The 16963-nt window shown below is 45.9% G+C and overlaps 1 protein-coding gene across 1 annotated transcript in view; it reads right to left on the minus strand.

Moving 5' to 3' along the window:
* The window catches only part of LOC144829382 (gametocyte-specific factor 1-like), a 513976-nt gene that overhangs the window by 179770 nt on the left and 317243 nt on the right, over positions 1–16963 (minus strand). Inside the window, exon 8 of the mRNA XM_078688479.1 lies at positions 11504–11598. Within this exon, the coding sequence (XP_078544605.1) occupies positions 11504–11598 (95 nt within the window). The remainder of the gene's footprint in view (positions 1–11503; positions 11599–16963) is intronic.

Here is a 16963-nt window from a genome sequence, read left to right on the forward strand (position 1 = left end):
TGGCAGGTATGGTAGCCTGCTGATATGTCTCCTCCGGGGCAGTCGTCTCAGTCAGCCAAGAATCTGGGGGTTAAAATTGATAACGGTCTGACTTTAAGATCTCAGATCCTCGCCCTCACTGGCACCTGCTTTGGTCTTCTCCGCATGCTTCGGAAGTTTTTTCCTTTGCTCTCTGAGGACCACAGGAGGATTACGGTGCAGGCCTTGATCGGTTCAAGACTGGACTACTCTAACGTCCTATATCTTGGCTTGCCCGAATATCTCCTGCAACGGATGCAGGTGGTCCAGAATGCAGCAGCACGTGCCATTTTTGGTCTGCATAGGCGAGTCAAAGTTTCTGGCTTGCTGCAGTCGCTTCATTGGCTGCCTATCCGACAGCGGATAGCTTTTAAAGCTCTAACCCTTGCTCACAAGGCCTTCTATGCCACAGGGGCCAAATACCTTCAGAAGAGGCTCGTTTCTTATCGTCCTTCCCGATCTCTGAGATCAGAGTCGAAGTTCCTTGCTATTGTCCTTCGTGTGACGAGGGCTCGTATGGGAGTCCGTTCTTTTATGTTCCGGGCCCCTCAGCTCTGGAACTCTTTGCCCCTGACGTTACGTAGCACCTCAAATCTGCTGTCTTTTAGGATGGGCTTGAAAACCTGGCTTTTTGCTTCTTAGATTCTTATGTTCTGTTGACCCTGCCTTTTTTTACTCTGTTGTGTTTGTCTTTTTAGGTTGTCAATAAAGCGCCGGGACACTCTTCTGAGTAGCCGAGCGCTATAAAAGACACAAAATAACATAACATAACATAACAAAACATAACACTGGTCCGATGTTATAGACCTCCAGCTGTTCAGACAAAATGATATCCTGCCCCCCACTGATGTGACTGGGAGGGGAGGAACAGTAGGTATAGCCAGGAGGCCGCTATTGCCGCTTGGCGTGGTCACGTCCCTGACGGTTCTGACGGCCTCGCGGAGGTTGGCGAGAGTAAGACGCCGATTGTCCCTGCAGTTGATTTGAGTACTGGGTCTTCTAAGACTGAGAAGATTGTGAGGAATATCTCTGTTGGGTGTTGCCTCTATACGAAGAGAATCCTCTGCCACGAGCACCTTTAAAGGGGACCTTACGGTAGTTGAGTGATCCCAAGGACTTCGCCGTGTCTGTATCCTTTATATTTTGCAGGGCATCATCAACATGCTTACCGAAAAGCATCTCTCCATCAAATGGGAGATCCAGGATCTTATTTTGGACCTCCTGACGAAACCAGGTGGCTCTCAACCAGCCCTGGCGATGTAGCACTGCTGACCCTGCTAAGGCCCTAAAAGCAGTGGAAGCAATATCCATAGCACAGTCGATAACTTCTGCGGAGGACTTCTCTCCCTCCATCAGCACTCTTGGTCTCCTCCCTTGTGGAGTCTGGGAGTTGTTCCACAAACGGTTCCATGTCGCACCACATCTGGCGGTCGTATCTGCCTAGAATGGCGAGAGCATTTGCCACTCTAACAAGCAAGCTGGCCATGGAAGAAAACCTCTTCCCCACGTTATCCAGACGCCTACCGTCCTTGTCTGGAGGCGTAGTCAAAGGTGTTGACTGGTTTTTGGACTTGCTTTGGGCGGCCTGTGAGATCACTGAATCAGGCTTCGGCTGACCAAGAAGACAAGCTGGACTGCCTTCTGGGGCCTTATACTTCTTTTCCAGCCTGGGGAGAACTGGAATAACCGTGGCTGGATTTTGCATGATTTTCATACCTTCCTCCCACACATGTTCAATTATGGGAATGGACTTGACAGATCTTCTGTATTGTTCCTTGAAGTCATAGAGGAAACATTCAGACTCCTCTCTCGTAATCGGCAGTCCAAACCTCTTCGCCGCTCTCTCCATCAGGTGATGGAACCCCTCCCCCCTATATCAACTGGAGGGGAGATAGAAGTATCACGACCAGTGGCGTCCGGATCTTGTAGCCCACTGTCACCCTGATCCAAGTCTGGGTCTTGCAATGGATCAGTCAAGGGATCCACCTGTACAGCCTCATCGTCCGAAGAGGTATCCTGCTGGACAGTATGGGCTGGTTCTGGGTCCGGGAACGGATCATAGGCATCACCGGTGGTGGCGAGAGGGCCACCACTGGCAACGGAGGCAGACCGATAACTGGCTGCGCTTGTGGCAACACCTGAGGCGGAGGTTGCGCAGACTGCATGGAAGGTTCCGAAGGAAACCTGTTTCGATAGTCCTGCAGCATCATCTGTAGATCAGAGATGAGAGAGGCGGGCATGGCCACCATGTCCTGCCCTAAACCAGGCGGACGTCGCTCTTCTGGAACATAGTGATGCAACTGTTGGCCACCTTGATGCTCGTAATATTCCTCCGTGTCCGTCTCCTGCAACTTTACATTCAAGTCTGAGGGACTATAGGCATCCCCATAATGGCCACTCAGCCTCATCCTCCTCCGACTCATCATCCAGAAGCATTGTTGGTGGATGTGAAGAAACTCGTTGCGGAGACGTCATTTCCGGTGTAATTTTCATCTTCTGCAGTGGAAAATGCATTTTTGGACCCGTCGACGGTCTCGTTGACGGCGCTGTCGTCGACGGTGCAGCGGTCGTCGACGGTATTGCCGATGGAATCGTCGACGGAACAGTAGCCTTCGTCGACGCAATCTTGGTCGTCGACGGCTTCGTAGACGAACTCGTCGTCATCACCATCAGCGTCGACGTAGTTTTTGTCGTCGACGAGGCCGTCGACAGCACCTTAACGGAGCTCACCGTCGTCGACGTGGAAGATGTGATAGTCGACGAACCTGGAACCTTGAATGACGACAGTCGTCGACGTGGAGATCGCTACAGACGACGAGCCCGTCGACGGAGCCAAGGAAATAGCGGGAATTTTCACAGAGGCAATAGTCGTCGACGTACCTGGTGTTTTCGTAGTCGACGGACGCTGTTTTTTCTCCGGCCCAGTTCCCAGAATGACAGAAGAGTATTTGTCACCGGATTTTTCCTTTTTGGACAGAGGAGAAGTGATAGTAACCTCCTTTTTGTCCTTTAAGGCTGTAACCAATCCAGCAGCCTGTCCCTGCCTCTCCTTTTCACTTCCGTGAGGAGATTGAAGGGGACCAGCCCTCTCAGACCATGTCTGAGATCTTATGAGGGGCCTTAAGAAGGGGCTCAGCTGCAGAAGAACCAGGGGGAGACCTACCCCTCTTCCTGGATCTGTGAGAGGACGCAAAAGATGTGGAATCCTCTTCATCCGATGAGAGCACCTCCTTCCGAGTCTTCATCTTTTGAAGCCAGGTCAACAGCTGACCCTCTCTGTCACGAAGTGTCTTGGTAGAGAAGGTTCTACAAATTTTGCAGTCTGTGGCCTTGTGGTCAGGGTATAAGCAATAAATACAGTTTTCATGCTTATCTTCCACAAAAAGTCGTTTTTTCCCCACAAGAGGCACAGGGACTGAATAAGGCCTTCTTCTCCTTGTCAGACATGTCTTGATTGCAGTAGAAAACTTGAAGAAAAATTAACAATAAAGATTGAGAAAACTGAGCAGAGCTCAGTGGAGACTCCCTAGCACAACGTGCGGTAGAAAAATCTGAGGCTCTGAGCTCTCTCAGGAAGGTTCTATGGGGAGAGGCTGCTCTGATTGGTCCTGGCAAAAGTTTGGTCTCTTTTACAAAAAGAGGGTGATAGGATACAAAATGAGATGAGGCCTAGGCCTATTTTTCTCTTTTGTTTCTATGGTTATTATACTACCGAGGCTCCCATTCCGACGACGGGGAATGATACAAAGCATGGGAATCTATGAAAGTTCCAATACTGGGGCAATTGCGCGTTTGAGTCCTTCCATAAACACCTTAATTGCTGGCAGCCTAAATAGTGAAAGGTGTTGCCTGTTTTGAAGATATGCTGCTAACGCAGCTAAATGTATGCTGATGGATGAATAGGTTAAATTGCAACGTTGTAGGTGCAAGAGATAGCAAATGATGTTTTGAGTAGAAGCATCACGTGGGTTAATATCGTTGTTACGACAGTAAATGACGAAACGTTTCTACTTAGCTGCATAACATGCTCTGGTAGTGGGTTTTCTTGCCTCTTTGATAATATTCATGCAGTCTGGAGGCAAGTTCAGGTATCCAAATTCTAGGATTTCAGGAGCCATATCGCCAGGTTCAGCTGTTGCGGGTCAGGGTGTTGGATTTCTCCATGGCTCTGAGTTAGAAGATTGGGCGTGAGTCGCAGTCTTTGATGAGGCACCACTGACAGTTCTAGGAATGTTGTGTACCATGGTTGCCTCGCCCATGTGGGAGCAACTAGGATCAGTGTCAGCGAATGTTGGCGCAGTTTGCGTGCCACCAGCGGTATTAATGGAGCTGGGGGAAAGGCGTACGCAAATTTGCCTGACCAGTTCATCCATATCGCATTGCCCTGCGACTGCGGATGTGGGAACCTGGCGGCAAAGTACTGGCATTTTGCGTTTTCGCTTGTGGCAAACAGATCTATCTCCGGTTGTCCCCACTTCCGGAAGAATGGTTGGAGCACTGTGGGGTCAATCTCCCGTTCGTGCATCTGTTGACTGTGCCTGCTGAGCAGGTCGGCTACTTGATTGTCCTTGCCTGGGAGGTGCTCTGCCATGAGAAACATGTTCCTTTGAAAGGCCCATTTCCACATTGCTTGAGCTAGGTGCGACAGCTGTGGTGAGTGTGTTCCTCCCTGTTTTTGAATGTAATACATAGCTGTCATGTTGTCCGTCCGGATCAACACAGCTTTGTTGCATAAGTGTGTCTTGAACGCTTTTAAGCTAGAAAGATAGCCATCAGCTCCAGAAGGTTGATGTGCATTTTCTTTTGTTGTCAGTCCAGAGTCCCTGTACTGTGTAGTTTAGGACATGGGCTCCCCATCCTAGTAGGGATGCGTCCGCGGTTAACACTATTTGTGGGACAGGCTCTTGGAACAGTCGTCCTTTGCAAAGGTTATGTGGATTCCACCAATGCAGAGAGTTGTATGCCCGACTGGTCACCAACACTAGGTCCTGTAACTGCCCTTGAGCCTGGTTCCACTGCCTTGCTAGGCACTCTTGGAGCGGACGCATATGTAGCCTGGCATGAGGGACTATGAATATGCACGAGGCCATCATGCCGATCAGTTGCATAAACACTCGAGCTGGTAATGAGTGTTGGGGTCTGAACTTTTGGATCAATGCCTGCATTCCGTTAATCCGTGCTGCGTTGGGATATGCTTTTGCTGCCAGTGTATCTATTGTTGCTCCCAGGTACTTTTGTACGTGGGAGGGTTGCAAATGTGATTTAACCTAGAGATTGCCGAAAGTAATTGACAGACGATCTGGGTACGACTATGAAAACGCATTGAATGAGAATTATTGAATCGAGCAAACTACCGGAGGCACGATTCTGCGCGTATTCGTTGCGAGTTACGATTCACATTAACCCCATGTTTAAAAACTCAAGACAGTGTTCAATTGTCACATCCCTGACAATTCTATCATAATATACAGATTTATCATCCCAGAAGATGAGACTACAACCAACCTAGCTCCATGGTGTCCGACTTTTGAAGGGACCAGAGGTGAGGGTCTGAATACCCAGTCACGCCCAGAATTTTTAATTTCAAGTCTAATTTTATCCTTTTAAATGGAAATCTTGTGCAAAATCCGAACCTGATGGTATTCATCTAATCAACAGGCGCAATATCACTACCCCCTCCCCCGTCCTGAAGAAGACCCCCAGAGACCCACAACTAAGGCGTCAATAGGGTCGAAACGTCGACAAAAAATACCACAAGGATCAGCCAACCGAATCCAGCATATCACAGCCAACTAATATGGCACGTTGGATTCAATAACTACTAAACCAGAGACTGGCCTCAGAAATCCTTAATTCCCCCCCCCCCCCTCAACATCCCTCACTTACGTGTATATAAATCACCAATTGTTATGTCACCCAGTCACAATATTTCACAATATGTCACACTTACCCCACTTGAATTGATGCACCGTTTATCATAATTAATTTCTATGCATTACTACAGGGTCTCAACGAAAAAAACAAATCATGAATGAAAAAATAATTCAATGATTAAAACATTTACTGACCCTTCTTGTTTGGATTTGCACTTAATGATTTAATCTAGATGTCATAATAAATAGTACAATTATGTCTCAATATATGTTGAAAGATATGTGCAGGCTTTGAAGCAATCAGGTTCATACCCGACAGAACCAGAGTTATCAGTAGGTCAGGATTTTTTGCCGCGTCTCTCCCGTATTGCTGGACAATATTATACAATATTTGACAATAGAGAAAGTCGACATTTAAGTTTAAACTGTGCTAGCCGATTTTACTACCGCTTTATGTAAAGGTCTGAAATAGTACACACAGTAGTATCCTGATCAGTGGCCCCAAATAATAGGTATATCGAGGGCAAGCACCATGCCATTTGAATCTGTATTAGGGTGAGCAGATAGGCAGCTAGTATAACAATTTTCAAATAACCTATTTGCAGAGTAGTTGAGATGACTTAACAAATGGACAGTCACAGTCGGGGTTGCCTTCTCTTTCTTGTATTAAACACAGGTCAAAGCAGATAATCTCCCGTCAACTATCGAAACGTACTTTGTGAAAATTAAAAGACAGCAGTCATAAAAATACATTACCAGTATTAAGGATATATTGACAGACATTCCAGGTAAGTGTAAAGTGGTTTGGGCGTCCAGCCGGCCCTTTCACGAATCCATGTCGGTTTTTCAATCAAAGCCTAATGATATTTGTTTGATTGCAGGTATCCTGACTGATACAGAGGTCAGGGAAACCAAATACACGCTATCTGCCCCAATTTAGTAGCCCTGGGCTCCATTCAGGAGATGAGAAGAACAAAAGTAAGTCCCTTTGGATAAACAGGCGTATAAAAATATAGTGTCAAGGCTATTTTGATTAGATATTCGAATCCAGACACATGAAAATCATTTTGGATTTACTTATCAAACTCATACAGACGATTGGGCTTGGAATTCCAGGTGACAGTCCACACAGAAGCCATATTAATCCTGCTGGTATCGAGTAGGTTGGAAGGCTCGTCAAGTTTTCTTTACAGGTATGAGAGCTTATTATACCTAGCTAAACACCATGAGAGAATAATAAGAGTGTTACTACTGCATTGCCACCTCACAGTAGTGAGTGGGTTATTGCCCAGTCTACAATAATACAGTTACGAGATGTGGCAGCAACCAGCAAGACCATTTTTACACTTTATAGAAAGTTATTTTTCAAAATATCTTTCTAGTTCACAACAAGTTAATGCAAGAGAGTAAATTAAATAGATACACACTAAGGACAACAGTGCGCAGAAACTAGGCAAGCTCACAGCAGTGTCCTTCTTTCCTCTCGGTTTTCTTAATGTTCTCTCTCTTTTTTTCCTTCATTCTTCCTTTTGCTCTTTTTCCTCTTTCAATACAAAACACTTTTTTCATTATCATTCAAAATTTTATTTTAAAATCTGGTTCTACATTGCTTGTAAACGTTGTGAAATCATGATGCCAAGTTCTTTCGTATTCTCATGAAGGGGGAGGATGCCTGGAATTAGACATGTTAATCAATAAAGAAGCATATGGAAAAAGAGAGTATTCTTGTATAGAATCAAGTTTATTTAAGCGTTCTTAGAGGAGCAATGTAAAAAACACCCAGGGGCAAGTCACCTGAGTTAAAGCAAGGTGGTACTCAAACGAATAGCACTTCTATACAATAGAGATTGTGTTTTTTTATAATCATTGTAATGTCTCTCCACTGTTTTGTTTGTATAGATCCCCCTAATTTTCATCACCCGTGATCTATCGACACATTATACAATTTTTATACCCAAGGCCCTGATGAAGATGGAGGTTAGTAAGATTGGCCATTGAAACGTACGTCGGCCAGGAGTGTGTGATATCGCAGATTCCAGCACAAGAGGGTGGATGTTACCATCCCTTGGTTTGTTCATCTGTGTATGCAGTGTTGGTCTGGGAGGTAGTATGACAGTGAGAGTATGGAGTATGACGGTGAAAGTTTTTTGAATGGGTTATGGCTGTAAGGGATTGTATTTGTTAAATTTCTGTGCTTAATCATTTTATGTATAAGCAAGTGGACATGCAAATAAGAATGAACACTGATTAGTCCATAAAATGTAGAGTTTTGTTCAAATCAATTGTGAACTGTGAAATTGTGGAAATGTGTTTTTGTTATATGTATACAAAAAGATGTAATTCTGAAAAAAATACTTATATAAATAAAGAACAAACAATAACTGAAGAAATTGATGTGTTGAGGCAATCTTTTGAAAATGACCCACTTTTTTGAGCTGTAGACAGCCGATAGTTAAGTGATTGAGGTCGGTGGGAGTCTGCTTTTGCAACAATATATATGGTTTGTTCCCCTTGCTCCCAGACCTAGTAAATAGGGGGAAGCCTTTTTCTGACATTACCATCGTCGACAACGCCACCACCAGCGTAGACGTGGAACCCTGAATCGTCAGCGCCGGAGACGAGGAAATCACCATCGACAAGCCAGTCGACGGAGCCAGAATTGAAGGTGCAGACTTAGACTGTACCTTTGACGATTTTGCCGACTAGGTCGTTGACAACGTCATCGACGAGTGAACTTTCTTCACAGATTTTACCAAAGAGGACAGAGAGGAGGGCTTTTTAAAAGCTTTTGGAGCAGCTGGAGGAGAAGATGGAGGAACATAGCTGGATTTCCTGTCAGATATCACTCCTGCTTTCCTTTACACCTCGGTGAGGAGATTCACCAGGACTGCGCCCATCAGACCTACGAGGTGCTTCACATACAACCTCTTCTTAGCACAAGTTGCACAAGCTTTAAAGAGGGCTTTCCTCTCCTTATCAGACATCTTGAGACGAAGTCCAAGCAGGCCTAGAAGAAAGAGCAGGTGAAAAACTGTAGAAGTAAGGTTAACAGGAAAAAACTGAGCAGAGCTCTGTGGAGACTCCCTTGCACAACGTGCAGTCGAAAATCTGAGGCGCTGAGATTTTCTCAGTAGGGTTCTAAGGGGTGAGGCTGATCAGATTGGTTGTTCACTTTATTTGGTCTCTTCTACAAAAAGGAGGATATGTTACAAAAATAGGAATGGCCTAGGCCTACTTTGTTTTGGTAATGGTTTCTATTGCTATTTTATGTATACCGGGACTCCCATTCCGACTCAATGATACCAAGCATGGGAACCTATGAAAATTCCAATACTGGAGTAACTGAAGAATCTCCCTTGGTGTGAAGGAGTCACTCCCCTGCATTCACAGGCACCTCAATGCAACTCACCGGTCCGCTGCTCTCAAGCTCCTGCAGACTCTGAAAATTCCAACAACACAAAAGGTGGGTTCCAAAGCTCCCCGAGGTTGATCTGCCCGCTCAGCAAGTTTAAGGCCAGTATCCTAGGTGGGGACTGCATAACCCGAACCCCTGTGCACCACGTCCATTCCCAAGTGCATATGCTTTTTGGCGATTCCCGAGCCTGTGTATTGGACTCCGTGCAGTCCGGACCCTGAACAGTACTTCCACCAAAGGACTCCAGCCTCCGCGCACCGAGTGCTCCTTGGGCTGGTACCCTGTGATCTTGCTCGAGGTCCACTCGAGACTCTTGGTCATTCGGACCGTTGGTCCTCCTGAGGGTCATCTTGATTTCTGTTGGGGTTTCCTGGTTGCTCCAGACGTGTCTTGACTCCCCATTGCTTGAGGAGTCCCCTGGACCTTGCTAGTCCTCACCGTAACCTGCTTGACCTTTCTGCATGGGTTGCTTTTGCCAAAGCTTGTTGGTGCTCCAGCCGGACACCGACCCCCTCAACACTACATCCTTTGAGGGACAGCTAACATCTGTCTCCTGGTAGTTGTCGACATCTCCTGGTCCTCGTTACAGCCAAGTCAAGCATCCCTTCTTCGCACCTGAAGCACCCAACATCGGTGGGCATTCGACTCCCAAGCCCCTGGTCACTCAGAAGTGTCCCAAACTCTTTCCCCTCTGCTTTCAGGTTCCTTCCTTCCTTCCAGAATCCAGGCTTGGATTCCACCGAAACCCTTTTCACCTTCATGGCAGCAGTACTTCTTCGAAGCCTTCCATGGAGAACGACGGAGGTTGCCGACACCACTTCAACCCTATGCACCTGGCTCCTCTGGGATAGGTAACTCTGGTACTACGGTATCCACGGGTGGGGTGGCTCTCCTACCTCTTATGTTCTGAAGGGTTTCCTCGAAGTCCACCTAGAAGGGTCCTTAAACTGTAAAATTGCAACCGCTACTTCCCCATAGAATTGTACGGAGCCTGCGGTCGTGTTAGCACACAGCACCCATCCTCCGTGGGGTCCACATCTACTCACCATGGGTGGTCCCTTGGGGAACCAGCCATTCAACGTGCTCCAGACCTTGTCTTGACCCGAGTCGTGGTTCTAATACCACTATGTTAGTTAATGGTTTGGTCTCTCCCTGGAGCCCACTGTGTATTGTGCTACTTACAACTGTTCTATTGATCTCGTATAGTGTGTTTTGTGTTCTATCCTCGGGTAGAAGATACTAGAGAGTGTTATATTAATAAATACATATTTCTATATAACTACTGTGTGGTTCTCCTTTCATTTAATTCATTCAGGAGGTGACATTCTGGTAAAACAAGCTGCTTTACATTACTTCAAAATTAAGCCTGAAGGCTGCTCACCACAGCTACCACCTGGATAACATTCTAAAGGTTATCTTTGACCTCATACACCATAAGGGTCGTTTGGACTGGTGCAAGGTGCCCACTTTAATTAGTAGACTGCAATCCAGGCCAACTTCTCTCAGTAATTAATAAATATTTTTCAACCAGGAAAGGGAAAACAAAATGTACTCTGCTACAGAAGAATGCATGTTAAGTTATTTTCTGAAGGTTTTGAAAGGCGTCCAAACAGAAAGACCTATAACGGCCAAGCTCAGAAGTCCAGAATCTTCTGTCCAATAGCCAGAAAAAACAACAAACAATTCAGTGCATAGGACTATAAATGAAGATGCTATGCAGGAGAAGAGCTTGAATATTTGAAGTCCGACATCTCAGGCACACGCTATTCTTCAATTCGCACACAAAGTGAGTGTGTCACAAATCCTATTCAATTAACTGTGTAAGAGAAATTTGTTTAGCCACACACTAGGCAACAGCTACAATTAATGACTTTGTACCTATCGAACGGAGAGGAGGTGCATCTGGAAAATTCCCCAAGAAAGCCAAACTTTTCTAAAAATGGATTGGTCACTGACTTCCATTATCAACATCATTTATAGGGCTTCAAGCCTGAAGACTTTAGGGGTGGACAAGTCCTAATCTCATTGAATCTTACATTGCTTGATGATCATAATAAAATACCTCTCCACCATGGTTTATTGTGAAGCACATCAGCACTAAGAACGTGGCAGAGATGAACTACAGAAAAAGGCAAATAAACATGAGCAAACCCAATTTCTCCCATAAGTGCTATATATTTTTCATTCATTTCCTTACTTGTTTTCCAAGGGAGCACATATGGCAGAGACTTTGGAGCCCGGATGGTAGAGCAGAGATTGCTTTTTTGCTCCAATAGCGTATTCGGTCCAGTGCTAAAAACCAATAAGAAAGTAAATTAAATTTAAACAACTAAACTTAATCCAAATAAGCCAGGTTGCATCAGCGTCCACTCAATATTGAAGTCCCTCAATGAATATGAAAATGTCTAACAGAAAACAGTTCACACCTTTGATGCACATTTCACCCAATACAATACAGCACCTGCTGTGACTGAGAAGCTGTTTATTTTTTAAAAATTGTTATACAAGCATGTGTATGTGTGTGTGCGTACACAATTTACATGGGTATGCCCCGCTTATTAAATGTTTGTCATATGTTTCAAGGTTGCATTTCAGAGAAAACAGTTCCAACTGTAAATTATTTGCAATAATTGCGGAATAAAATTAACTAATATGTAGCATTCCAAAACAAATAAGAATACACAGCATGTGGTCATTCTTTCAGTGCTCATAAAAGAAGGAATAGTTTCCTACCTGTAATCATATTTCTCTCTCAAGGGCATCTCCATTGAATTCATGAGAACTATAGTCCCGCACACACGAGGGGACCTCCGAGCAGTTATTTCAATCAATCATTTGATAAGCGCACTACATACCTGCAAGGATCTCAAGACGCTGGGGGATGGTCATTCGCTACTGATCAAACAGCCAGGTCTTGAGTATAATCCTGAAGGTCAGCAGGTCTTGGGTCTGCTTTAGGCTCAGTGGGAGGGTGTTCCATGTCCATGAGAAGGATCTCCCACTGGCTGTTTCTATTCGGATGAGCGGGACTGTGGCAAGTGAGAGGTCGGTGGAGCGTGGCTGGAGGTTGGGGATGTAGAAGGAGAGTAGTCTGTTGAGGTAGGCTGGGCCTGTCTTGTGGAGTGCCTTGTGTGTGTGGGTTAGGAGCCTGAAGGATATCCTCTTGTTGACGGGGAGCCAGTGGAGGTTTCTCAGGTGGAGGGTGATGTGGCCGTGGCAAGTCAAGGATCAGTCGTGCCGAAGCGTTTTGGATGCATTGTAGTTTGATGAGCTTGGTCGGGGCTGCCGCGTAGAGGGCGTTTCCGTAGTCTAGTCCGCTGCTGACAAGGGCCTGGGTGACTGTCTTTCTTGTGTCTATCTGGTTCCATCTGTAGATCTTGCAGAGCATGCGAGGGTGTTGAAGCAGGCGGAGGATGAGGAGACGGAGTAGACTTGTTTGGTCATTGAGAGCGTTGAGTCGACGAGGATTCCCAGGTTGCGTGCGTGGTCGGTGGGTGTCGGGGATGCCCCCGGTGCTGTCGGCCACCAGGAGTCGTCCCAGGCTAAAGGGTTGGAGCCGAGGAGGAGGACCTCCGTCTTATCAGAGTTCAGCTTCAGACGGCTGGTCTTCATGCAGTCGGCGACGGCCTTCATTCCTTCGTGGAGTTTGGCTTTGGAGGTGATGGGGTCCTTGGTGAGGGAGAGGCTCAGCCGAGTGTCGTAGGCGTAGGAGATTATGTTGAGGTTGTGCTGTCGGGCTACGTGAGCAAGCAGGACCATGTAAATGTTGAACAGCGTCGGGCTGAGGGAGGATCCCTGGGGTACACCGCAGATCTCGGGGGACTTGGAACAGAATGGGGAAGGGGGAGGCGGACGCTCTGGGTTCTGCCAGAGAGGAAGGAGGTGGTCCAATCCAGAGCCTTGTCTCGGATCCCTGCGGTGTGGAGGCGTGCGCATAGTGTGCGGTGGCAGACGGTGTCGAAGGCGTCAGAGAGGTCTAGGAGGATGAGTGCTGCGGTCTCGCCTTTGTCCAGCAGGGTCCTGTTGTCATCGGTGGCGGCGATGAGGGCAGTCTCACTGCTGTGATTGCTGCGGAACCTGACTGGGAAGGGTCCAAGATTCTGTTTTCTTTGAAGTATCGGATTAGCTGTCTGTTGACTGTTTTCTGGATGACCTTGGCCGGGAAGGGGAGCAGAGAGTTGGGCCGGACGTTCTTGAGGTCTCTTGGGTCTGCCTTAGGTTTTTTGAGTAGGGCGTTTATCTCGGCGTGTTTCCAGATCTCTGGAAAGGTCACGGTCTCGATTGAGAGATTGATGACAGTGCGCAGGTGGGGTGCGATAGAGCTGCTTGCTATGTTGAAGACGTGGTGCAGGAATCGGTCTGACAGAGCTGGAGGGGATTGTGCGCATGGTCTTGATGGGGTCATCGATGCTCACGCTGGCCCAGGCTAGCAGGGGGTCGTGGTCGAGGGTGTGCGGAGGGTCTGTTGTGTTGCTGTCTGTTGGAGCTGTCTGGATGTTGAAGCGGTCGTGGATGTCTGCTATCTTGGGGTGGAAGAAGGTGGCGAGGGAGTCACACAGGGTTTGCGACGGCGGGATATAGTTAGGTGTTGCAGCTGGGGTTGGAGAGTTCCTTCACAATGTTGAAGAGCTCCTGGATATTGTGTGCGTTGTTGTCGAGGCGGTCTTTGAAGGAGGTCCTCTTGGCCGCCCTGATGAGGTGGTGGTGGTGGGGGTTGCGGATGGCATCCTTGTGTGCTGTGTGGCTGTCCGGACTTTGTTCACTGTGCCATTTCTTCTCTAGTTTCCGGCAATCTTTTTTGGAGGCTAAGAGTTATGGGGTGAACCAGCTGGCCCTCTTGCTGGTGTCTGGGGGGGGGTCTTCAGCAGTGCAAGGGTGTTGGCGCAGTCCTCGATCCAGCGTCTGAGGCTGTGGCAGCGTAGTTGGTGTTGGAGGGTTCGGTAAGTGGGCTGAGAGCGAGGTCTGCGTGTAGTTAGTCTTCCGTGATTTTGCTCCAGCAGCGGCGGGGGATCTGTTGGGTGTGGTGGTGTGTGGTGGGCTTCTGGAAGGCAAAGTGGATGCCGCGGTGGTCGGTCCACAGGAGTTCGGTGGTGTGGCTGTCACATCTACTTTGCCTTTCGACGGAAAGGCCAGGAAAACATATTTTTGACATATATGTTACATTTCTGCAACCTTCGATAAAGGTATATTGCCAATTATATTGAATTACTTTAAAATTTGGAAAAAAAAAGGTCATAACATTAAAAGTGACAAGTAAAAAGAAAAGAGACCTTTAGAAAACGCCCTTCAGAAATGCCTTTTACTTCTTTTTAAAGCAAGAATGAGGAATACATAGCAATAGGCTGCAGCATGGAAATAATGTAAATAGGACACTGCAACTTTACTGGCCTCTTGACCTCTGGTATCCCATCATATTCTATAGGTGGCAGTTCACTCAGTTCTTCTAGCTTCTGCACACAGGGTCCTAGAGCAGAGCGCTGCCCTTATGGTATTTTCCTCAACAATTTTCATGTTAAGGTTTTTAAAGCTGATCCACTCGACGTCCTTTAGGGCGTAGAGCATTTTTAGATAATTTCTCAACAGGTCATAAAAAAATTACTTTTACGGGTATGCCCTTTTTTCCATCTAAACTAGAAAGTATTTCAATAAAACTGGCAATAAAGCCTGTTACTAAGGCTGTGAAAATATAACATGTCTGTCACATATGTTTTACTGGCCTAAGTGAAGCAAGGTGAAGTAAATGTGACTTTGAAAGAATTGCTCTGTGGTACAGGACTATTCAGTGCTTATGATTATTATTGGAGCTCCAATGGGAGAGAGAACAAAAGCTTTCACAATGACAGCACTGCTCTTATGTCATCATTCAGTATACCTGACAAGTTCACTCTTGCAGGCCCATTTCTTGATGCAAGCATCTACCAACTAATACGGCCCACTGTTCGAAAACAATTGAACTGTGAACCTTGGCAGCAAAAACTCACTGTCCCACATTATACTTTCTTTATGTAGGTTCACTGTCCCACATTATACTTTCTTTATGGAGGTAGGGTAAGCCTACTTTATGGTTATAAGTAATACAAAAGAAAATCAGATTTTAGAATGCATGCTTTGAATTTATTTACAAGCAGCTTTGCATTTAAAAATTGATTTATAATGCAAATATTTGCATAAAATACAGTTTAATCCTTTCGCTGCTAGGCCTCATTCCTCCTCCCCACCCGTCCTAAGCCTTTTATTTTAGCTATTTGAGGTAGTTCGTGCGTAGGCCCCTGCAACCTTTTGTCCACAAAATCAACGACAAATTTGCGTCCTTTTTTACCAACATCCTGAGGTTTCAAAAGCTACCCAGGCTTTGGCAATTCTCCTGGATGGGATCCGGAAATTAGCCAAAATACAGTTTCGTTTTTTTGAACTGCTTAACCGAGGCACGAATTTAAAGAAGTTAGCGGGGCCGCGTCGGCCAACGGACTTGCGAAGCACTACCAAGGTAGTGCTCGCGACAGCCATTAGCAGACGCGCGCAACGAAGGGGTTAAAATGGGAAAAAAGTGCTGCAGAAGCAGTCTGGATTTTTTTTCACTGCAAATGGTATCAACAAAGGGTTTGCGGTGATGAAATCACCATCTTCTCAACTTTGAGGGACAGGCAAACTTTTGTCAGAGAACCAAAATTATTTACACAGTTCTGGCATTTTACTAGTACATAGCCTATTGTTGCTATTTATTGCGGTTTTAACCTCCTTCCAGTTAGTGGTAGAAATCGGTATGAAAGCAATAATTGATCCGTGGAAGCTATACATGTCTGAAAACTAGACAAAATTCTGAATTCAGCAAGGTGTCATTTGTGTAGATCCTTCAAGGTTTTGTTACAGAAATTAACTGTTAGAAAAAGAAAAATGTGAAATTGCGTTGAAAAAAACAGCCATATGTGGAAATGTTATCACCTGTAACTTCTAAGCATGACATTTTCTTAAATCAATATACTGTTACATCTGCTGGGCCCAACTGGATGCGGGGATATTTAGGACTTGTAGGTTCATCAACAGCCCGAGTAACCCAGAGGCAATAACTAAACTTCGTCTTCCAATGGTTTTTCATTGTGTATCGGGTTTTTAGCAATTCATTTGGTAAAATATAAACAGTGAAAAATAGGTATCAAAGAGATATATATATTTCCAAAATGGAAACAACATATAGAATTTAGAAGCAGTGATTATTTGACATCTCCAAAATTGTGGGTGCCCATACCAGCAAGTGAATTAGAGGTCATTGTTCAAAATTACCTTTTTTTTACAAATTGTCTTCTATTTGGAAGGCAAAAAAGAAAGTGAATTGGTAATAGCATTTGTTCTACTATTCTCTGTTCCCCATAGTATCCCGATAAAAATGATACCTCACTTGTGTGGATAGGCCTAGTGCACAAGTTACTACTTGTGTAACGATATATCTGTAAGAGACATTAGTTAGTGATAGATTCCTTACCCTAGAATATCCCCAGGCGTCGGACTGGATCCGGAAAATATTGCGTAGCAATACCCCTGCGCGCCGTCGTTAGCGTCGGAATGACGTCGGAGTACTTAGACGCCGCCCATGCACGCTGACGTCAGTTCTGATACACAGCTTTTCCGCCCCAGATACGCAGAGCCATGATAGAACCAA

This window comes from Lissotriton helveticus, chromosome 1_1, assembly GCF_964261635.1.
Source record: "Lissotriton helveticus chromosome 1_1, aLisHel1.1, whole genome shotgun sequence".
NCBI lineage: Eukaryota > Metazoa > Chordata > Amphibia > Caudata > Salamandridae > Lissotriton > Lissotriton helveticus.